Genomic DNA, 23,180 nt, shown 5'->3' on the forward strand with positions numbered 1-23,180 from the left:
ATTTGAAACTTTGAAATGTGTCTCGAGTAAAAAAAGAAGCTATAAGCTATGAGCCGTAGAATGAACAGAAATAAAATCAAAGAAGCAGAAATATGGACTTAGATAAATTTTATAAGAGAAGGCATCACATGTATTTTTTCAATGCACCATGTTTGGCACATTTCTCAAGAATTTGCCCCCATTGCTTGTAGTGGACAATTTCTTCTTTTAACTCATAGTCAAGTGGACTTTATAAATAATTAGTGACTAGATGTCACAATGCGCACTTAATTTTTATTTTCCTTTTCTAATTGTAATTACTTTCACTTGTTTACACTGAACAACCAGGACGAGCATACAAGAAGCACTACAATGGGAATAAAATGTTACCTTTTGAAGTTTCTGATTATTTGTGATTTATGAATCCACATTTTAAAGAAACGTTACCACACCAGTTAATTGAGTTTAGCAAGCATGATGCAAATAAGGCCGACTGGGATGTTTGCCGCCCGCATCTTAAATCAGTAAGTTAACAATTATTTCGTTTTGGTTTCCGAGAAGTTGGGTCATTTTGTTGGAGGTAAAGGAGGGCCTTGCGCAATTGCCGTTCGTCACAAAATTGTGTAGCCATTACCTCGAAGAATTTCCAAAATTCAACAATTGTGGGCATATCTCACAATTGCGGAAATACTTTTCTCTTTAGAACAAACAACAAATACTTTTCTCTTTAGAACTCAATCTTAATCGAACATCGCATCGTTTATTTTTTTTTTCATTTTAGAGGCTCTTACTGACTTTACGTGGATAAGGTGAATTTATGCTTAAATCATAATTTCTTTTAAAGATGTGAATCACTTTGGTTGGAACTAAGTGAGCAATGTGTTTTAATATTATTAAAAATTGTTTGATAAAACAACATTTTTATGATTATGAAAAACGCAAGTGCGCGTTCCTTTGTCAAACATTAATTAAATATTTTCATAATTGAAATGAAAATCAAAAATTTTTCAATCAAAACATTTATTTCAGACTCTTTCTTCTGAATTTTCTTTACACTTTTCCTTAGTCCAAAATACAAACTACTGAATTTTGTTAGAAAGAAAAAAAAATCTTTCCATCTACAAGAATTCCTAGACAACAATTTCAGGAAAAAATTCGCCTTTCTATAAACAGTTTCCTTCAAAACATTTTTGTCCACTATTTTTTCCTTCTTCAACCCAATGCCTTTGGCTTCAGAGAAAATTCATCGGGAAACAATTTTCTCAACAATATTGAAGAGCCTTTTTTTCGCACTTTTCAATTTCAGTCGTCTTTTTACTCTGTGAAACTAGAAACAGGTTTCCAATTTACAAAATAACAAGGTTCGCTTCAAACTCCGGTGCCCTTTGCATTCCAATTCAATGTTTAAAAAATAAAACAATTCACTCTAACTCGAATTCTAGAAATAATAGTTGAAAGTATTTCAAATAATGCTTCCCGAAAATCCCATTACCCCTAAGTTAAGTTTCACGAAAGTTCTATAGCAAGATTCTATTGGCTAAAAGAGCTCAGTCATTTACTGTACGACCTCAACAACAAAGTTTATGCTTTTGGTTATTGAATCTAAATTACTGTAGCAGATTGGAGCAGATTTCGAGTGAGTAAGTGCGTTCTAATTCCATCATGATATAATACAAAACAAATATGTTATTGGTTTTAATAAAAATAAGTATTTGGTTTGGAAAACTTAAAACACTGATTTAAAAAAGACAATAGAACATATTTTTGAATTTTTCTGAAAGTCCCATTACCACTAAGTTAAGTTTCACGAAAGTTCTATAGTAAGATTCTATTGGCTAAAAGAGCTCAGTCATTTACTGTACGACCTCAACAACAAAGTTTATTCTTTTGGTTATTGAATCTAAATTACTGTAGCAGATTTTTGTGTAGCTGATTTTGAGTGAATAAGTGCGTTCTAATTCCATCATGATATATTATAAAACAAATTTGTTATTGGTTTTAATAAAAATAAGTATTTGATTTTTAAAACTCAAAGCGCCGATTTAAAAAAGACTATAGAACATAGTTTTTGATTTTTTTGACATTGACCCTTGGGGACGGGTGATTCATAAGGGCATTCGTGCAAAATCAGAATCAGGATGTAAATAAATAAGAAACGGTAGCCTAAATGTAGGCCTTGCTAATTTGACATACTTACTTTGCTTTTACTTTAATTATTGTTAGTTTAATCATATATACAATCAATTTTAGTTCAAAATATAACTAAATAATTTTATTTTGAACTAAAGTAATGGTGAATTAAATAAATCAAACAATTATAACTCCGCCCTCAAATAAACTGCTGAAGAACTACTCTGGTTACCAGTTTTATCTTTTTACCCTGGTTGATGCGGTTTTATGTTGGCACGTACTTCTATGCCAAAAGTCTCAGTTGCCATTCAGCAAAATATAGATGAAGCTGGCAGGAACTTCAGCAAAGACCAGATCAAGTCAAGTATTTGTTACAGTCGGCGCGAAAGGGTTAAGATAGAAATAACATATAAAAAAAAATTAACACACTGATGTTTCCGCACGTAAAAAGTCGTATTTTAACCTGCAGTCTGCTCCGCTTAGCAGAACCGTTTTTTCCATGTACTTCGATAGGGAAATGGTGCATAGGGAAAAAACATTCTCCTGATTTTGCTCTTTAGCTAAACGGTGAGTGGTTTAAAACGCACTTCCGAGGCTTTTTTAATTCTTGAAAAAAGAAACGACAAAAATGATTCTTTTTTATTTTTAAAATGTATTAATATTACTGTATTATAAATAAAATTTTATTGAGCATTCGAAAAAAGAGTTATAAAATGTATCTTTTATGCAAAGAAACTTGTATTTCAAAAAAATAAAATTATAATTCCTTAAATATAAAATAAATAAAAAAATATCAATATTTGAATTTTTATTTTGGAAAATGGATCAAAAAAGGCAGTTTGGTTAGAGTCAATTATAGAACTGGGCATCCATCGTGAAATGTTTGATGAGATGAAGTGAAAATAATGGGATTAGCAGACAATGTGGTAGATAAAACGTGGTTTACATGTGTGTATAAATAACTTGTACAGCTTACAGGTACAACTAACTAGTTTTTTTTAAATCTGAAATATACTAATAGTAATGTAATTTCGAACTTTTTCCCGTAAGAAGCATATTTTCACTGACAACCAATTTCTGTCACTTTTCTTTCTAATTTTTGTCTATCGCCACTATATACAGAAAACCTAAATTTATGGAGAAAAGATACTTCGTCATCTAGGAAAGCCAAGAAAAATCGCCTTAATATTATTCACGCCGATGATGCTCCATCAAATTTTAGTAACAGGTACTACTATTATATTGATAGGTGTATTTTAGTTAGTACAAAATATGCTAATATTGGTACCGAGATAGCTCAATGGAAATAGTTTCTTTAACAGAAAGGGAGATGTACAGGAGAAAATTGTTGATTATGATAAGTTTCGACTAACAGGAGTTGACCTCGAGCAACGACATTATGCAAATGATACCAACTGTAATTAATATTTATTTTGAAGGGACGAACTACTAAAAACTTGTTTGACATAATCTCAGAACATAAAGTCACCGCGAAGGGCAGTAAATAATAAAAAAAAGTAGATAGAAATTAAAAATAGTTATAGAAAACAGTTTTTTCTTAAAAAGTAGATATATTGATTTATCTAACTGACAACACTTCAGTTTCTAATATAAGTTTCGACTATTTAGTCGAGTTACTCTAATATAAGTTTCGACTAACAGGAGTTGACCTTGAGCAACAACATTATGCTAAATGATACCAATTAATCTTTATTTTGAAAGGACGAACTACTAAAAACTTGTTTTACATAATCTCAGAACATAAAGTCCCCGAGAAGGACAGTAAATAATACAAAAAGTAGATACGAATTAAAAATAGTTATAGAAAACAGTTTTTTTTAAAAAAAATAGATATATTGATTTTAACCAACTGACAACACTTCAGTTTCTAATATACATATAATAAAATCAAACTATGAATTTTGTGATTTTTTTTTTTTTTTTTTTTGCTTCAAACGCATTAAAAATAGTTTAACGAAATTATCTTTTCATTTTAAAATACTATTCATTTATTCATTCTAAAATGGCAATTTTCAATAGGTTGAAAATAAGTACTTTAAGTTATTAATCCGGTATTCAGTCCATTAATGCACTTCATCATAATTTCAAGCGAATTTTCACAACCATTTCAAGTTCATAATAATCCGAAACTGCCTAACACCACGAAATTAACGTCTTTATTTTTACTTTCCCCAACATTTAGGAACGCATTTAAATTTTATTTGCGAAACAAAGATAAAAGACTTGCCTAAAACTTACTCCCACAGTTATTAGAAAAGGATTTTGGCAGGTGGATTACACAAAACCCAGATAACTCTGGAAGCAAACGGCTGCTACTAGAAGGTTAATTAAGATCAAGCCGTTGCCATGGTTTCGCCACGGAATTAAAACTCTGTCGGGGCCCTTCATCGTCAAAGAGACTTTGTCATCCAAGGGACGACCTAACGAACAGTTACCGTTAGTCTTTGGAATTACTGTCAGGGTTTCCTAACAATGGATACCCTTTACTTTAATCTGAGGTATCCATCGGAAAGAAGAATTTTTGTGCTCTGATATTCACTGATGAACTCTGAATTAACCAGGAGTTTGTTATACTTACTTGGATGACACGTTCTGCGCTTATATAGATTTTAACTTTTCCAGGAGAAAAGTTTTATTTGGTCTTCACCAAGGTTAATTAGTTCCCATGGGGAAAAATGTGCTTTGGTAATGTTTGCGTGTTTCCTTGGAGTTAATGACTTTTCGCACTCTATGGTCGCACAGAGTTTTGCTTCTTTTTTTTTGTCCTCTACGGGGAATTTTCAGGAAAGAATCGAGACAATGATATGGAAATGAGATGGATTATTCAAGAATGGGGAAAATTTGGTTAAGTTTTCAAGTGAGTTAAACTAGAATATGACATGAAATCGTTGGGAAGTAATGTTTATTAAATTTAAGAACTTGAAATAAATGGCTTACAATTGGAGAGATAATTAGGCGCAAAATAATAATAAGCCCTAAAAAGAAAAGTTAATAAATAAATAGTAATTTTATATAAGTTTAAATATTTTGATTAGTTTAAATTTTAAGTTACAGGATTGAGTTTTGTGTAAAATAACTATTTTTGGTTACTGTGTAGTTACAGCTAGTCGTAACTCTCAAGACTTAATAAATAATGGTATGGGTAATAAATCAATAGATTACGAGCTACAATACAATAATACCAGAGATGTCAACTTAATCCGGACAGCAAATAAATATTTTAAAGTGGTTGTTTATCAATTGTGATTCGTGGTTTAATAAATTCAATTTAGTAGATTTTTATTCATCACTATTTCTAAATAATTCGTTATATAATTCACCAGAAGTAATGTCATTACTACAGAGATGCCAACTTGCTCCGGACAGCAGATATATATTTTAAAGTTGTAGTTTATCAATTGTGAATCCTGGTTTAATAAATTCAATTTAGTAGATTTTTATCCACCACTATTTCTAAATAATTCGTAAGCTTATATAATTCACCACTTTATAGTACTTACGTAATGCTATACCTTTTAAAAAGCAGGCAAAAATAGTCAAATATTTGCGAAATTTGTTTTGTAGTTATTTGCCGTTTTTTTTAATTAATTTAGCGTGGCCGGAGCACTTGGCATCTCTATTACTAGCATATGCTTATAACCTGAGAACATAGGACATCACAGATTCGACGAATCAGTTAGTGGCTCTTCCCGCCAAACACTGAGCTATCCAGCATCCGGAAGTAATGTCATGCTATATACCTTTTAAAAAGCAAGCAAAAGTAGTCAAATATTTGCGAAATTTAGTTTGTAGTTATTTACCGTTTTTTAAAATTATTTTGGCGTGTCCGGAGCAGTTGGCATCTGTGTAATACTGTTGTGCAATTCAAAAAACAACGTAAGTGCTTCACGATTGATTCCGAGAAAGTGGCTTGACAACTATTTTTGTTCTTTCGCTAATGTCGCTAAAATGGGATTTCAAAAAGCTGATAAAACTAAATTTATCTTTGAATCCTGTTTTTCAAAATATGTAGCTTACCGTACAAAGAGGCCCAATACATAAAATTCCCAATTTTGAATTTTATGTCGCTTACGTTGATTTTTCAATTGCAGGGCAGAATAAACCTTAAAAAGAAAATAAATTAAAATGGATATAGTTGGGAGAAATTTATGATAAATCGTTTGAAAATGAAAGATTTCATTTCATAGTCCCACTTTATTGAAGAAAGATATTAGGTAGGATTTAAAAGCAAAACTTTCATGTGCCTATATATTTTCCCCAAAAAATATTTTGTAGTAAACATAAATTAGTTAATCAACCTACATCTCGTTGATCCCCAATAAGACATAAGTTGTATGTAGGTTTAATATGAAAATTTAAAAAAAGGTTACTTCACTTATTTGTGCTATATTTATAAATATAGAATTATAGATACACTACAAATAGTTTTGTGGAGCGTGGAGGCTCAGGGAATGGAGTGTTCACCTTTCAATGATTCAACCGGGTTCGAATCCTGGCTATGGCTGGTCGATACGAATTCCGCACTCGGCTCACACCGACCACAGTGCTGATGAAAAATATTCTCCGTGGCAGACGGATCATGGGTTAGAGTCCCCTTGCCATCAGGATAACCTTGGAAGGTTTCCGTGATTCATCCAAAAAGTCTTCCATGAAGACAAATTTCATTCAATACTTGATCCAGGAGTTCCCTTGTCTTCTAGATTGTGTTCAAAATTACGAGACTACGGAGTTGAACATTGGTAGTCTTAAACCTAAAATTGAGTCTGCTATTCAATGACGGTTATAAAATAAAAATAATAAAATATTTTCATGTCAGAATCATAAACAGAATAGATCAATAAATGGACAGTGTTACTTTGTGAATTAGTAGTGGATGTCAAGTTTTTTTCATGGGTCAACTTATAAATAAAAGCAATAATGATTTTCATGAAAAAAATATCGTATCCATATTTGAAGTGTTAATGTAACATTTGAAAAAGCATTTGTTTTTAACTCATATAACGAAGAAAAATGCAATATCCAGTATAAGTTCCAGATAATGAATTTCCAAAAGAATTTAGATTATGTGATAAAGCAGAAATATTTCGGATATTATTTATTTGTTTAGATATTTTTGATAAATTATGGGTCTCGGGGGAATTATTAATATTTCAAATTTATTTTTTAAATAAATTGTTTTTGAATTTGGCAATACGTATGCCAAATGAAATTTAAATTAAAATTCTCCGAATAACTATTATTGTTATTATTGCACACCAATATTTCATGTACTATACACTTTGATTTTAATGTAATTCACATTCAGTGAATAAACCAAAATTTCAAAATTTTCCCTTTAACGTAAGGATCTAAAATTTCGTCATGCTCATATCATTTATAGTTAGTCGTTATCGAAATTTGGCATTTATAGAATGTTTACGGCGGTTAAAACTATCTTCGAATACCAAGATTGATTTATTGTATATTGTATATTTAGCATCAAACTTATACGCTATAATAAAGAAAAAAGTAATAATCACTAATATTTTTCTCCTCTGGGAAAAAAAGTTAAATAAATAAATAAAACAAAAAAAGTTTTACGACCAGTTTTTTCTATTTCTAGGAAAGTAACAGTTCTGCTAATAGTAAGGAAGAATCTTTTTAGCACGATTGTTAAAAACGTGAATTGTTTTGAAAATTGGTTTATAATTCTTTTTTCTTTCATTTTTGAGCAATTCACAAGAAAAAAATATAACCCTAAAACAAATTATCAAACTATATATCTTGCCCCAAGAAATATATCGTTTTATATTGAAAGTATGTGAAATTTACCTCTAAAACTATTGCTCGCGCTATTATTAGCCAGTAAACTAATCAAATATCAAAGTATTAATCAAACTTCAAAAGTATTAGTCAAACTTCAAAAGTATTACTCAAACTTCAAAGGTATTAGCCAAAGGCAAATCGTAACAATATTTTATGTTCAATATTTTCCCATTGAAAATTTCCAATTAAAATACAAATTTACTATAAGTTGAACTATTTTATGAAATAAAAATTCAAATCAAGAGTCATTGTACTGTTGGGAAGGAGTAAATGAGCAATAAATGGGAGATAAGATGCAAAATGTAGAAGCTTCAGAATCTTTAAGAAAATAAATAAGAATAGGTTAGGGTTAACTTTTGATAACTTCTTAGACTGGAGCAGTAATATAAATATAAACTTAAAACAATATTTGACGTTTTTCTAGATTCTGACAAACTTTTAAATACATATATATATTATTTTAAATAAAACGTTCCATTTCAATCTTTTTCGGAAAATTTTATTTTAAAAGAATTTTTACTGTCAAGCTTCTTTTTTTTTACTGTCCCGATGTAATCATTCAGAAAAAAAGAATCGCTATAGAAGATAAGTTATTCGAATTATTTAATTCTGCTTTATTGTGATTACTATATATTTTTTTAATCGAAATTTGGGTGGGGATGCCAGCCGACTGCAGGTGGTTATACTGTCTCTGTCATTAAAAAGAGGTAATCTATAAAGAAAATATCAAAAGTTACATTTTCTTATTTTTGAAACCATTTCGGTTCTTAAATTTTGAAGTAAGTTTATTTTGATAAAGCAATATGCTATTGTCATGAGACAACATAATTTCTACAAAAATAGTCGGATGATAATTATGCATCTAGCTACCACTAATTCAATTTTATTGGCAAAGACTGTGGAAAAGATTTATGTCAAGTCGAACGCGTTAATTTGGATTTTACGTTTTTTTATGCTAGCATAATCTCTCTTGTAAACTTGGATTATCTAAACTTAGTATAATTCTAATTGGTTATGCGACGTATCTGACGGAAACGAAATATGCAAGATTTGTTCCAAAAAAATTCATATTGACGTAATTTTCAGGTTCGAAGAGAATCAATATTTTTTTTGGTGGTAGAAAATATTATTCGCCAATATTTTCGCCAAAATGCGATTAGTTTCGCCGAATTTACGATTTTACAGCATTTGGCGCGATGGCGAGCGCTTAGCGCGGGCCCTGCTATTGTACTTAAAGGTTTGAATTTTTTTTAGCTGTTTCTTCACAAATTACTATTTCTCTCTTATCATATTTTTCTTTTCTATCTTTCAGAACCACCAATAATAGTTGTGGGCCCAAGCAACACAACAGCAATGCTGGGTGATATAGTTGTGTTTACATGTGACACCACAGGAAATCCACCCCCGCAAGTGACGTGGCAAAGGAATGGTCGGAACATCTACATCAATGGTCACACTTCTTATAAAATTCTAGAAAGTGGATCACTTCAACTGGACCATGTTGGTCCTGCTGACTTTGGCCTTTACCACTGCACAGCCAAAAATGAAAAGGGAGTAGTCAGCTCCGAAACTGCACATTTGCAAGTAGAAGGTAAAAATTCTTTCTTTTAATGCATTTCATTCATTTTTGAATATTATTCAAAATATAGTCTTAGGGGGCATTTATGAATAACATTGGGGAATACATTTCTTGTTGCATTTATATATGAGTACTTGATCTTACCGAATTAGGATTCAGTTGGGGGGATTTTAAATCCGAAATTAGATCTGTTCGGAAAGCTACAGATTTTTTTTAAATGTTATTTTGAGTCTAGTTTATTTTTCGTTTGAATATGCAGCGAGCAAAATAAAGAACAGACCACGCTTAATAACTTTTGATCTAATGCTAATTAATTAGTGCAGACGATACTTTAACTAATGAAATCAGGCCTCTTAAAAATAATGCAGTTTCAGTTGGTAAAATACAAACTGTGAACGAAATCGGTCGAATAGTTCCTGAAAAATAAAATGTTAAAAAAGCCGAATTTCTTAAATTCGATTTCCTAGGACCTATTCGATCGATTTCGCTCAAATTTTGTATTTTTTTTTTTTGTAATATATACATTCAAACAAATAATTATATTATTTACAATTTCAAAGTCGTAAACTTAAGCTTAATTTACCATCCTGTTATTAATGATCAAAAAATAAAGAAATTGTAGAATTCAAGAAATAAACACTGTTTAAACGGTTCCCCTTTAGATCCTGCAAATGTTAATATCACAGTATTGTTTCAGAGCTCCTAAGAGGTTGTTTCAAATTTAAAACATTTTAAATTTAATTATAAATTAATTATAATATTAATAATTTAATTAAACAAATTTAAAACATTGATAGCCTACTAATATTCTCATACAAATGTATACTTCCTTTAGGAAATAATATGTTATGTTGGTCAAAAAGGTGCCAAAATATGGAAATTTGCTTTGAATTTCGCCATGAATTTATAAAATTTAGTAACACCCATAGTTACACTGTTTTTCAACATTTTCAAGAAAAAGTAAACCCCTATCAGTTCTCAAAGTTAAAAAAAAACACATAAAAAGTGAAAAATTATAACTCATAAATTAAAAAGAAATATTACACTTAAGAAAATATCTGGATGACAAGAGATTTCCAGATGATGAAAAATCCATCGAGATTCCTGACTGAATCACGAATAATTCTAATCGATCTTTGCCAGCACAACCCTTTTGCCCTCTTGTTCTGTTTGAATAATGCAAACGAAAAGGCTGTTGAAAGATTGAGTTCAGAAAAATGCTGCCAGAGAAACTTTCTACCCTAAAATTTAAATAATTCTATTCAGATGAGGGTGCTCTACGTATAATCTTGTGGCTCCCCTTGAATTTTCTTTCCAAAGCTTTGGGTGCCTCTGTTCTATTGGAAAAAGTCAAACAAGGGAGTGTCATCAAAATATAAGCCCATCTTTTTCAAATGATAACGAAATGATTTGAGGGATGAATAAAGAAGAGAATGGGGATTAGGAAATTTTCTTTAAAATAAGTTAAAATTCGTAGTTTTTTTTAATATTTTTTATTTTGCAACATTAAAAGTCAATTTTTGTTTAATGTAAAAAAAATTAGGACTTTTCGTGTTTTTTACCCATTATGTAAAATATATATATTGGTTTTCATAAATTTTGAACAAAATATTCGCTATTTAAAATTTCGATAAATTTATCTTCGTATCCCAAAATGTTCTATAATGAAGGCGTCACTACTTCCAAAATATAACAAGCTGAGGTATCACTTACCTTGCTGTGCTGTTCTTAATGATTCGAAGCAGTAAGACCAACCTTACTCTTTTGTTTCCGGACTCGGCATACAATATATTTAATAATAAATATCTATAATGACCGCTAATTTGAATAACTATAAAAACATTTATTGGATTGATTAACAAATATGACGATGATGAATTTACATTAATGAAATATGATAGCTAAGAGATGATGAGAAGTTTTAGTTAGTTAATAGCGTGGCATGGCGCGTGCGTCGTTTCATTACATCTACTGTTCTTTTTTTAAAGCTATCTAGTCCTATTCGTGTTCTGCTACTAGGGGGCTCTGGCTGCAACACAAAAGAAATGAATGAATTAATTAATTGATTAAGTCAGAATTAATTAGTTATCACAGGCTTTGAATATGAAATATGCTTTGAGTAAGGGATAGGTAATAAAGAATAAGTATTGAAGTGCTTAAGAATAACAAAACTGTGTTGCAATATTTTTTGTACATCATGACAGTCTCAAAAGTAAGGTCTCCTACATTTTAGAGTCTTTTTTTTTTCTTTTCTTTTCTCAAATCTTTGGACATATACCTAGGTCGCTATGTATCCTTTACCATATAGCCCAAAGCTTGTCTACTGGTCCGTCTCCCCCCCAGCCTAGGAACGAGCCCAGTCAGCTGGTATTTATTGAAAATTTTGATATATACAAAGTCACAATGGTTATAAATTACAAAAGATCAAATATAGTACAAGTTGAGATTATTAGTATATGACATAGTTGACTCTAAAAGAGTATTTAAGAATATATACAGCTATGAACATCGCTTAAGAAATTGGATACATGCAAGTAACCAAGAAGTTGAATTGAAAAAAAAATGTGGGAAGAGAAATTTTGCTTAAGAGTTGAAATTGAAGTTGTAGTTGGCCTTAAGGTATTGAAGTTCTGACAGGTAACTGGGACAAATAGGGTGGGACATTTTAGAGTCTGAATATTTTCATTCATATTATACGTCATTATTTTTAGATTAAACGTTAAAAATTTTAGGCAATTTTCTTAACGTAAGTGCTCAATCAGCCAAGGAATTTTTGTAGACACTGACACTTAGTGTACTGAATTTTATTGTGATAGATTTACTGACTTGCATTATATTGACAAAAGCGTTGTACAATATATGGCTGCATTTACTGTGATAGGTATAATGTCGATCGTCTTTAACCCCTTAACAATCGGTTAATTTTTAAGAAAACGGTCATAAAAGTGCCTATTTTTTTGGCTTTTGTATTTGTATTACGTATTTGATTAGTGCTGCAACTAGTTTAAAATAAACTAACTATCTACAATTACCTTAAAAATATCCTAGTACTGCCATTAGGTGTGTAAAATGAGAAATAAAATGTTTTCCGGGCAAAAGAAATGAATTAGTTTTATTCTTATTGGAGCGTTACTACTGAACACTCCAGCCCGTCAATATCACGGGAGCGAGAAATGGCGGACGAAATCTCACCCCATCACTTTCACAGGAGCGAGAAGGAAGGGGTTAAAAGATTGTATTCCGATTTTATCTCCGATTTTTAAAGATTTTATCCTAAAAGAAAAAATATGGTTTAATGGTTTCTGAAGTTAATTTTGGGAAACTAGTATGAAACTGACATTTCGTTCACAAAAATGCATCGTCCAATTTGGTGATTATGTACGCAAAACTCGAAGCAAACTTTCAGCTTTTTAAACTATTTAATACTATCGAAAATAAACATATGTTAATAATTTTTTTCCTAAAAAACTGGAGGCCTTTTGGTATTGCCTTTATGCAAGCTTCAAATCTACTATTATTAGAATTATTTTTCAATAATTAATAAAATAATTTTTGATTATTCAGGAAGGATATAAATATTAAAACCAGTGAACTCATAGAAATTTAAAAACGTGCAAAACTCTGAAAAGTTTATTTTTATATCATTTCAACTTATTAAGTAATATAATCCATGTTTAGTAATGTAATTCGTGTTAAGTACTCATGGCTAGTGTGAAAGACTACTTTTTCTAAATTTGGAACTGACGACTTTCCCGAGGTGAAAATAATTTAGTCTGTCTCGTGTTATTCTACGAGAGAATAGCACATAGTTGGGGAAAACTTTACACAACGCTTGGCGGAAACGCTTGAGGGTTGTAAGCTCACTGGAATAATCTGTAAGCTTGATTCTGCCTAATTGCCAAGGGATAAGAACTGAAATGCAAGATCTATTGTATTCAAGATGGATTCCATTGGCCTGATTGATACCACAAATTACGCCTCACTTCATATATCTATGGGCTCATTATTGTTATATACAGTGATTATTTGGCCTATAATCACCACCATATATCCATCATAAGGAACTCATCTATAAAATATTTATACATGATACAACAAAGGATACACTTTGTTGTCCCCGTAGTTCTAATATTTAGTACTCATTATGTTAGAACTTGCAAAATTATTTATGTCGTGTTTTCTTATAATTTACTTCCCAATCGTAATTTACCATAGGAAAAAGTAGTTTTAGCGCATTGATGTCCAATGTCTGGTCTGGTCGGTCTAGCTGGGCTCCTGAGGCCAATAATGGCCCTTTTCCCTTTCATCCTGTAATGAGAATATAAGAAAAAACAACAGGCAGATTACATACAATGCAACAAATAATGGCACATGTTGAAGTAGAGAAAAAAAATGGCACTTTGTCATTGTAATAAGTAATAAATAATGGAATGTATAGAAAAGTACAAGACATATTTAAAAGTACAAGACATATTTTTTAGAAAATGGGAAGAATTAACAAATATTCATAATGAATAACGTTAAGATGATAAAAAACTTCATTAACAAAATATTTACTTTCAAATTTAGTAAATAAAAAACGGTAGCCCATCTGATTCTATATTTCCATTTGTTTTTATAAATAGTAAGCATGTAGCAAGAAAGCAAAGAAACCTGCGAAGATGATCATTACGTTTGGGATTAGTTCTCAACAGACGAGGTGACCAAAAGCATCAAGCTGGTGCAAACAAAGCCGTAGTGACTCAGGGGATAGAGCATTCGCCTCCCACTGAAGTGACCCGGGTTTGAATCCGATAGATGACTGTTCGATACATATTCCACACCCGCCTCGAACTGACCAGAGTGCTGCCGTAAAATTTATTCTCAGTGGTAGACGGATTATTGGCTACAGTCCCCTTGCCATCAGGCTTACCGTAGGAGGTTTTCGTGGTTATCCTCTCCATGTTAAGAGCTTTGTGCTTTTCATTGTGCTGTGGTGTGGAGCTTTGTGCTGTGGAGCTTTTCATTGTTATCCCCCCCCCCTTTTTTCATATGTCTATAATTTTCCTTTGTTTTTATCTTCATTTTGAATTGATTGCACTTTCTTGATCGTGACTAATTGTTTTGAATCTTCTCTGTTGCCATATCTCCAGCAGTTTCAGAGTCTGAAAAGTTCACGCGTTGTTAAGAGATCGTCATACCACTGGAGAAACTTTTCGTCACAAATTCTCTTTCACGTACATAACTAATTTAAAATTTGAATCATTGAAAAAGTAAGTTCGGATGAACCAAGAGTAAGCCATGAAATTTCAAATATTAAAATAAATTCTTAAAATATCTCAATTATAGACAATGGAGCCAATAATTGTTTGCATTTTGTTGATATTTTTAAAATTTTTTCAACGATTGATACTTTATGGCTTATTCTAGGTTTTCTTGAATTAACTTTTTTTTTCTTTTAAATTTCAAATTAGTAATGGAGGTGAAAGAGAATTGGTAACGAAAATTTTCTCCCGCGATATGGCGTCCTTTTTAGCAACTGTAGCAGCTGAGATCCAACCTTGGATCTAAATTTCAGAAATTTAGTGTGTGTACCTCTGCATTGTCTTAAAATAATCATTACGGGTGTATCACAAACAATCACCAATGGCCCATTGGTGTGCTCTAGTACGACGTTAATAAAAAAAATATTTTAAAAATCATAGTCTAGACGGAATCAAAGGGAATTATTATAGTTTCTTAAGCTTCTTGTGAATAGTCCTAGAATTTTCACTGTAGAAATGGCATTTTTCTCTTTTAATATCAGTATTCCTTGCATTTCCATAAGAATTGAACAAAAAAAATTCCATTTTACTATAAATGAGACATTGTATAGAATGTATGATTCATTTCTTTGCGAAATCCGATCAACTCGAAACTTTATTCCTGCACTCCTCATCACATTCGTATACCTGGTTATGAAAAATCTTCCGAACAAAAGAATGTTTTCTCGAATAAGGCACAAAAACTTTCCTGCCCCTCCATACGCGAGAGCCAACTATTGTAACGACTTGAAAAGACTACACACAAGTCACGTGACTGCTGGATGGTTGTTTTATTTCTTTTCAATAAGGTCTCTCATTTTTATCCCTTAAAGCCTAAAAGGAAAGAAGGAAAGAAAATAGATGGGAATAGAACGAGAAAGAGAGAAATAAAAAAAAGCTCCATAACTAAAGAACTTTTCAGTGCACGAAAGAGTAAGAAATAGTGGTAAAAAGGAGTAAAGAAAGAATGAATGTGTGTCTTTCATTCTTTCACCATCTATTGTCTTTAGCGTGGGCGTAAAAAAAAAGAAGAAAAAAAAACTACAAAGAGAAACAGTTAACTGCTGTATATGCGTGTCAAAACGAAAGACGAGGTAGAGAAAAGATTTATATTGGAAAAAGAGAGCAAAAAGCAGATCAATCCAGTGCGTCGAAGCGATTTAGGGGGTAGAAGCGAATAAGGAATGGAAGGTTTGAGGGGGGTTGAGCCCTTCCCGTGGGATCGTCGATATCCGTACACTAAGAATTTCATTGATTTGCACTTGTTCTTCTCTTTCATTTCGCATTTTAATAAAAATTGATGAATCAATGAAAATGAAATTCTGTATGGCCAATAACTTGTGCACATTTGCGGGTATTAAATTGTAGAAAAGGTGCATACAGTAAACATTTTTAGCGTGATGAATCAGATAATTAATAATGCATCTGATATTGGATATTTTTTATGACAAATAAAGGCTGATATTTTAATTACTAGCTTATGTTTTTTTTTATTTAATAGGCTTTATAAGAAAAAGTTTCCTTTTATTTAATGGTCAACTTCCTTATAGATTTATATATATATACATTAAAAAAAATTATATAAGATTCAACGATGTAACAGATATCCCTGGCGTTTTATCTCTTGAAAAACATAAAAACTCAATTTGGAAATTCTTTTACCAAAAGAAAGTTTTACAACAAATGATGATATCCCAAAATAAAAGCAGCCTTTTGATATCAGACCTATGAGAAAGATTTGATCTTCACACGTCTCTCCTTCTTAACATACTAATTAAAATTCCGAAATGGATTTTAAGATCAGTCGACGAAACTGGCCTAACACTCGATATCTAAAGTTCAGAATAATAGTCTGAATATATATATATATACATTACCGCTCAAAAGTATCAGTACACCTAGAAACTTATAAAAAAATGGCAAAATTCAAAGTGTCATAACTTCTTTAAAAATGATCAAAAATGCTTCTGCTTTAGCTCATTTTGAAGCTTAAAAGCTCTACTTTTATGTACTCTAATTGTTTTTAATTAATATATTTTGCAACTATGTACAATTACACTATAAACAATCATTGAAAATTGTATTAATTTTTTGTGAAGTTTGACGCGATGTACGGGCACAAAGGGGTTAGATATTGTTAATTTTTATTATACCATTGAAAAATTTGGACTTTTAGCTTTCATTTAAAAAAGAAATTCCAAAAAAACATGTTTTTTGACGAAGTTGATGTTTGTTGAAAACATGTTTTTTGAACAAAAATGTACATACATTTTTGTTTTCAAATTTTTTCTGAGAAAAATACGAAAAAATAAATTTCAAAATATTAAATTGCAAACGTTGATTCTTATTTCATTATTATATTTTCCAAAAAAAAAGTTAAAATTGTTATAATAAATTATGAAATAATATTATCGAGAAATATTAAATTTTAATTTATTTTAATTAAAAAATTTTCATATCAGATTATAATTACACTAAAATTCATTATAATTGCTGAAAAATCATTAAATTCTGAAAAAAAAACTTTTTTTTTATTTGACAATAACTTCGTCAAAAAGCATGTTTTTTTGGAATTTTTTTTTTAAATGAAAGCTAAAAGTCCAAATTTTTCAATGGTATAATAACAATTAACAATATCTAACCCCTTTGTGCCCGTACATCGCGTCAAACTTCACAAAAAATTAATACAATTTTCTATGATTGTTTATAGTGTAATTGTACATAGTTGCAAAATATATTAATTAAAAACAATTAAAGTACATAAAAGTAGAGATTTTAAGCTTCAAAATGAGCTAAGGCATTGCAGCATTTTTGATCATTTTTAAAGAAGTTATGACACTTTGAATTTTGCCATTTTCTTATAAGTTTCTAGTTGTACTGATACTTTTGAGCGGTACTGCATATATATATATATATATATATATATATATATATATATATATATATATATATATATATATATATATATATATATATATATAATAATATTTTTATTTTAATAAAGTTTTACTAACATTAATAATTAGGAAATGGAAATATTTAATCATACCAATAAAGTAATTTGTTAAAATTACTTTCTTTGAGCTACGAAAAAGACTTTAAATACTGTAATATAAAAATTAACAAATGTTTTAAATACTCGTTTGATTAATAAATAAATTTTAATTCCGATTTGTTTAAATCGAAAATTTGAATCTTTTAAAGCAAGATTAAATCAAAGCAAGTAATCACTGCATAAACACACATTCTATTGAAGGCAACTATCATTTCATCTGGCCGTATTTATGGCTTTGATCTATAGAAGGCTATAATTTGAATTTACGGCTACTTGTCCAATCTCCTGCAATAATTTCGAGAAATTATTATCGTAAATTAATACGATGTTTCAACCTTTCGAGTAGCTTCAAATATTATATTCTATAATAATGGTAATAGATATCAAACTCATCAAAATATGCAATATTATTCTCATTTAATTCTAAATATGGTGTTTTTCAATATGTACGACCAAATAGTTCGACTTTATTTATGATTGACTATCACGATAATTGTTTAAGATACTATAATAAAAGGTTTTATTCTTCCACAGTTTATAGTATGGAAAATAAATGTTTAAACTGATGAAGTAATTGAAAAAATATTAGCAATATTTTCTAAAAAGACAGACTTAAGATTTTTTGGGGGGGAAAAGAACTTTATAATGGCAGGTTTGTCTGAATGCCTGATCCTTGGCTTCTGGGCTCAAAATTACAAGACCACGGGGTTGAACATTAATAATAACATATCCATTATCAATCGGCTATTCAATTACAAGACCACGGGGTTGAACATTGATAATAACATATCCATTATCAATCGGCTATTCAATTACAAGACCACGGAGTTGAACATTGATAATAATCCATTATCAATCGGTTATTCAATTACAAGACTACGGAGTTGAACATTGATAATAACGTATCCATTATCAATCGACTATTCAATGCTGATAAAATAAAATAAAATCAATTGTATTCGTACTAATCATTTCTATTTACGGTTTTAATAATTTTTATTAGCTAAAACTGCTTACATTCGCAGTTCCTTGTAAACTATCCCAAAATCTTTACCTCAGTTTGAATTAAAACAAGCGATATGAAATTGGTTTAGTTTTCAGTTGAAAATTTTTTACGTTTTTTTCCTTCTAATTTTAAATATTCTAAAAGTCTTACTGTGAAACTATTCCAAATACAAAGCAACAATACAAATCACAATTCTTCCTTTTTTTCCAAAATAAAGTCATAAAAAACTCGTCACAACTCCATTCCAATCGAATTTCTTTGGAATCAACTCATTTGAAGCAAAATCCCAGCAGAGTCAATCGAAGAAAAAAAAAGAACGAAAAAAAAGGAAAACTTTCCGCAGTAACTAACTGGATAAGAAAATGTTGACAGACGCTGTATTTCTCCTGGACCTTTGGACCTCCTGTCCTTCAGTAGCCTTCAGCTATTACTGTTCTCTCTTCCCACGTCCCTTCTGCCCCAATTACCCAAAAGAAGTATGATTGCAGCCCCATGTCTCCCACGGGGGGTGAATTTGTGGTGGACAGAAAACCTTCATTTGGAATCTCCTCTTTCGAACGAAATCATTTTGTCTTTTACTTATGTTGGCAAAATTCTTTCCTCATCGTTTCTTTTTTTCTCTTTTTAAATTTAAGTACAGTCCAGAAAAACCAATTATCCGAATCAGTTCACTAATGTCACCTGAACCAATATATTTGAAAACACAAATTCAATTGCACATATTTAAATCAAAAAGTATAAAAGAAAATTGAAAAAGGGCTTCAATGGATTAAACAAACAAATACAACAGTACAACTAGATTTCTGCAATAAATTATTATGTGCTGGTCATTGGCGATTGAAATGGACTACAGGTGGCTTAGAGCAGAACTCTCTACCTATGACAACACTTCGCATGCTTTTACTATTAGCGTGTGGAGAGTCATAGAAGAGGGAAGTACGTTAGTTTCTGTCTTGATTTCCAAATAGATGAAAATTTTTTAAGCAAGGAAACTATATGGAATGGAAAACTACATTAAACATAGTTCTAAAAGAAAGCGTCATGGAAATTTTAATAAATATTTTTAACAGTTGAATACGAAAAATATTAAGAAAATGAAAAAATATCGTAGTACATTCCTATACAACAAAAAAAGAGGAGGGGAGGGAAGGGGCAATGGCCAAAGGAATGAAACCGGTCTGCTCTCCAGATGGTGTATTTGAGCGTTGCGATCGCCTATAATCTTTTTTATTTAACTGGATTCAGTCCAGAAAAAAAAAATTATTTATCCGTGCGATTCGAATCCGTTCACTAATAAGACTTGAACCAATATATTTGAAAGCACGGATTCAATTGGTCATATTTAAACTAATTTGTTGGGAAAATGTGAAACGTCTTTAATGGATCAAATAAACGAATATCAACTAGATTTCCACAATAGGTTATTGTGTGCTGGCAATAATCTTTGTTTTTTAACTAAGTACAGCCCGGAAAAACGAAAAATCTGTAGAATCAGTTTAATGCCACTTGAGAATGTTATTTCAGAAAAAAACGAAGCATCTCATACAAACAAACATCATCCCATTTTTTATGCTAACTAATTTTTTATGATATGAAATTAAATGCAGACTTAAACAAAACACATTATTGCTTATTTATTTAAATTACTTTAACATTCATAATTGGTAGATTTATTTTTACAAATAATTATATCAGTAAAGGTCATTTTAATTGACGTTAAATTTAATTCATCGATCCGGCTCTTATGGCACTGACATATGAGACATTTCCACACCAAGAAAATGACACGGAGTAAGATGAAAATTGCTTGCAAAAAATCACATATCTTCTATAACATTTTGAAGTCAATGGAAGTAACCTCTAAGAAAGACCAACCTCCATTAACGACTAATTTATGTATTATAGAACAAAGAGTGGTCGGATGTAAGAGTTTTCAAATTTTTTAAGAAAACAACGGATTCGAATGAACGTATTTACAATAATTTATTGGGAAAATGTGGAAACGGTATATAATTAAATGTAGTTGTTTATAAACTTATTTTTGAAAATATTTATCTTTTCACACAAATTTTATTAATTTATTATGAATAAAAAACAGTTTAAAAATCAAATAACACTATTTGCGTAGTTGGGTACTGGGGTATGAGAATCCCTACGCGCCTGCTCTTGCAAGCTTTTATTATGCGCGTTCTCCTGACGTAATGAATCACTGTTCTTTTATTTATTGATCACCGGGAACCAGGGCTGAAAGTGAGGTGATAAACAGAAAAAAAACTGGTTGCAAAACCATATCAATAACAGATGGCTTTCAGGAAAGATATATCTATTCATAACTGTAATCTAATTACTACTATTCTCTTTTTCTAAAGGAAAAAAACCCAGTCTCTTATAAGCATTGTACCAATTAAAAAATTCTGGTAGTCATAAATATTTTATTCTTCCTAATAACAAGCTAAATATGTAATTTCATCGTTACCAGTTTTTACTCTTTTCCGTCCGTGTGATGAGCAACCCAGAAACGAGTGGTATTACCAGAACGAATGGGTCATCATTATAACTATTATCTTATCACTATAACTATATCCTCACTATAACTATTCATCTCTATAACAGAGTCACTGAGGAGTTAGTTGCCGGTCTATGCCGTATATAACCTATTATTTATAGTTGATAGTTTTTTTTTTCAATCTCGTGTAAACAGTTTAATATATTTTCTCTATTATTTTATATTTTATTACGCAAGCGTAAATGTTACTATTATTCTGACCCCTTGTAAATATTATTATATTCTAATATAGTTTGATCTCAATTATGTTTAATTTCCTATCAATTTCTTCACAAGTTCAACCGACTGGTTTCTCACTCATGACTTTACTATTTGGTGCTTGGTAACTCCTCTCTCCACAATTCTGCTCCAATTTTATACATACCTGCCAACTCTCCCGTATTTAAACGGAGATTTTATTTTCATATTTAAAGTGGTAGTAAATATATACTATTTTTTCTTTTATAAATTTAATTTTTAAATGATTTTGATCACCACTATTCTTACAAAAATTAAGCTTATATATTAATATGCGTTACTATCATGGTTGTCAGCTAATGTTTCTTCAAACACAACGTATTTTTTTGCTTACAATTGAAATTTTAATTCCATTTTACTACCACTGGGAAAAATCGTAATGGAAGGGATCAAAAGTTGGCAGGTATGTTTATATATCCCCCATTATATGCCTCAAAAATCAAACGAATCAGTTACTGCCACTTCGCGACAGCGCACTGAGATTTGAACTATGTTCTAATGTTCTAAAAAGCCAGCAACCCCTTGTTTGAGTACAAGGTTCCCGTGGGCCTTGAAAATTTTAAAAAGTTTTAACGAAAATCAAAATAAATGTCGATATTTTAATTCTCTGTAACCACGACTAAAAATTGTTTTCCAAAGAAAGTATGGTTGTTCTTTTCTGCACTAGGGAACGCTGCAAGCTCTATACCACCTATACTTCCGGGTTACTGTTTTCGGTGCATTTAAGACCTATTTGGCTCACAACGTGATCATTGTGTTTTGAGATTCTTGCAAACTTGGTATTTGATTACTTATTACTTGTGCTTACAATGCTAACAATACTTGTGTATACAATGCTAATGGTGCTAACACCAACGTAAGACGGTGCACAGCTTACAACAAAAACAAACACAGTAATAAACAAATGGAAAGAGGCCAAATCAGGACTGCAAAAAAAGTGAGTTATACAAAATTTAGCAACCATGTCACCTTTTTTAACGATCTATCTGTAAATAACGAAAACAAATTTTCACTTCAAATTCACCAGAATTACTTAATAACATTAATATCTTATGAAATACGGCAGATTTGAACTCAGAAATTGTCTAATTTACTTCTTTAATTGAAAACAAAATTATCCGTTTGAAAATATCGCCTCGCAGAATAAGCTGTAGTAAGCAGTTGCAAACTTTCTAACCGGAACTAAAGCAGGTGTTGAGCTCGAGATAGTTATTGTTTACATTTATATTGAAAACGCCATCCATATATGCATGAAAATTCCAGCTTGCTAAACCACTTAACGATAAAATGGTATATGAAAATAAGAAATATATTCTAGCATTAACATAAATTTACCACCACTCCTAAAATTTTTCAAGGACAGCGGGAGCCCTGGAGTTGGGCTAATATTTTAATAGAACTGTTAAGTAGGTTTTGTAAAATTGAGAAACAATACTTTCCTCGAAAAATATTTACGCAATCAAAAATATTAACAAAAATAGTATTATTTTATATTAACGTAAAGTAAAAACTCTATTTAC

At 30.6% G+C, this 23,180-nt stretch overlaps 1 protein-coding gene across 1 annotated transcript in view; it reads left to right on the top strand.

The window, feature by feature from the left end:
* The window catches only part of LOC107436823 (tyrosine-protein kinase transmembrane receptor Ror2-like), a 231,772-nt gene that overhangs the window by 112,488 nt on the left and 96,104 nt on the right, over nt 1-23,180 (top strand). The window contains exon 2 of the mRNA XM_071177421.2: nt 9,248-9,526. Within this exon, the coding sequence (XP_071033522.1) occupies nt 9,248-9,526 (279 nt within the window). The remainder of the gene's footprint in view (nt 1-9,247; nt 9,527-23,180) is intronic.

This window comes from Parasteatoda tepidariorum, chromosome 3, assembly GCF_982258835.1.
Source record: "Parasteatoda tepidariorum strain Cologne lab strain chromosome 3, Ptep-v5.0, whole genome shotgun sequence".
Classification (NCBI taxonomy): domain Eukaryota; kingdom Metazoa; phylum Arthropoda; class Arachnida; order Araneae; family Theridiidae; genus Parasteatoda; species Parasteatoda tepidariorum.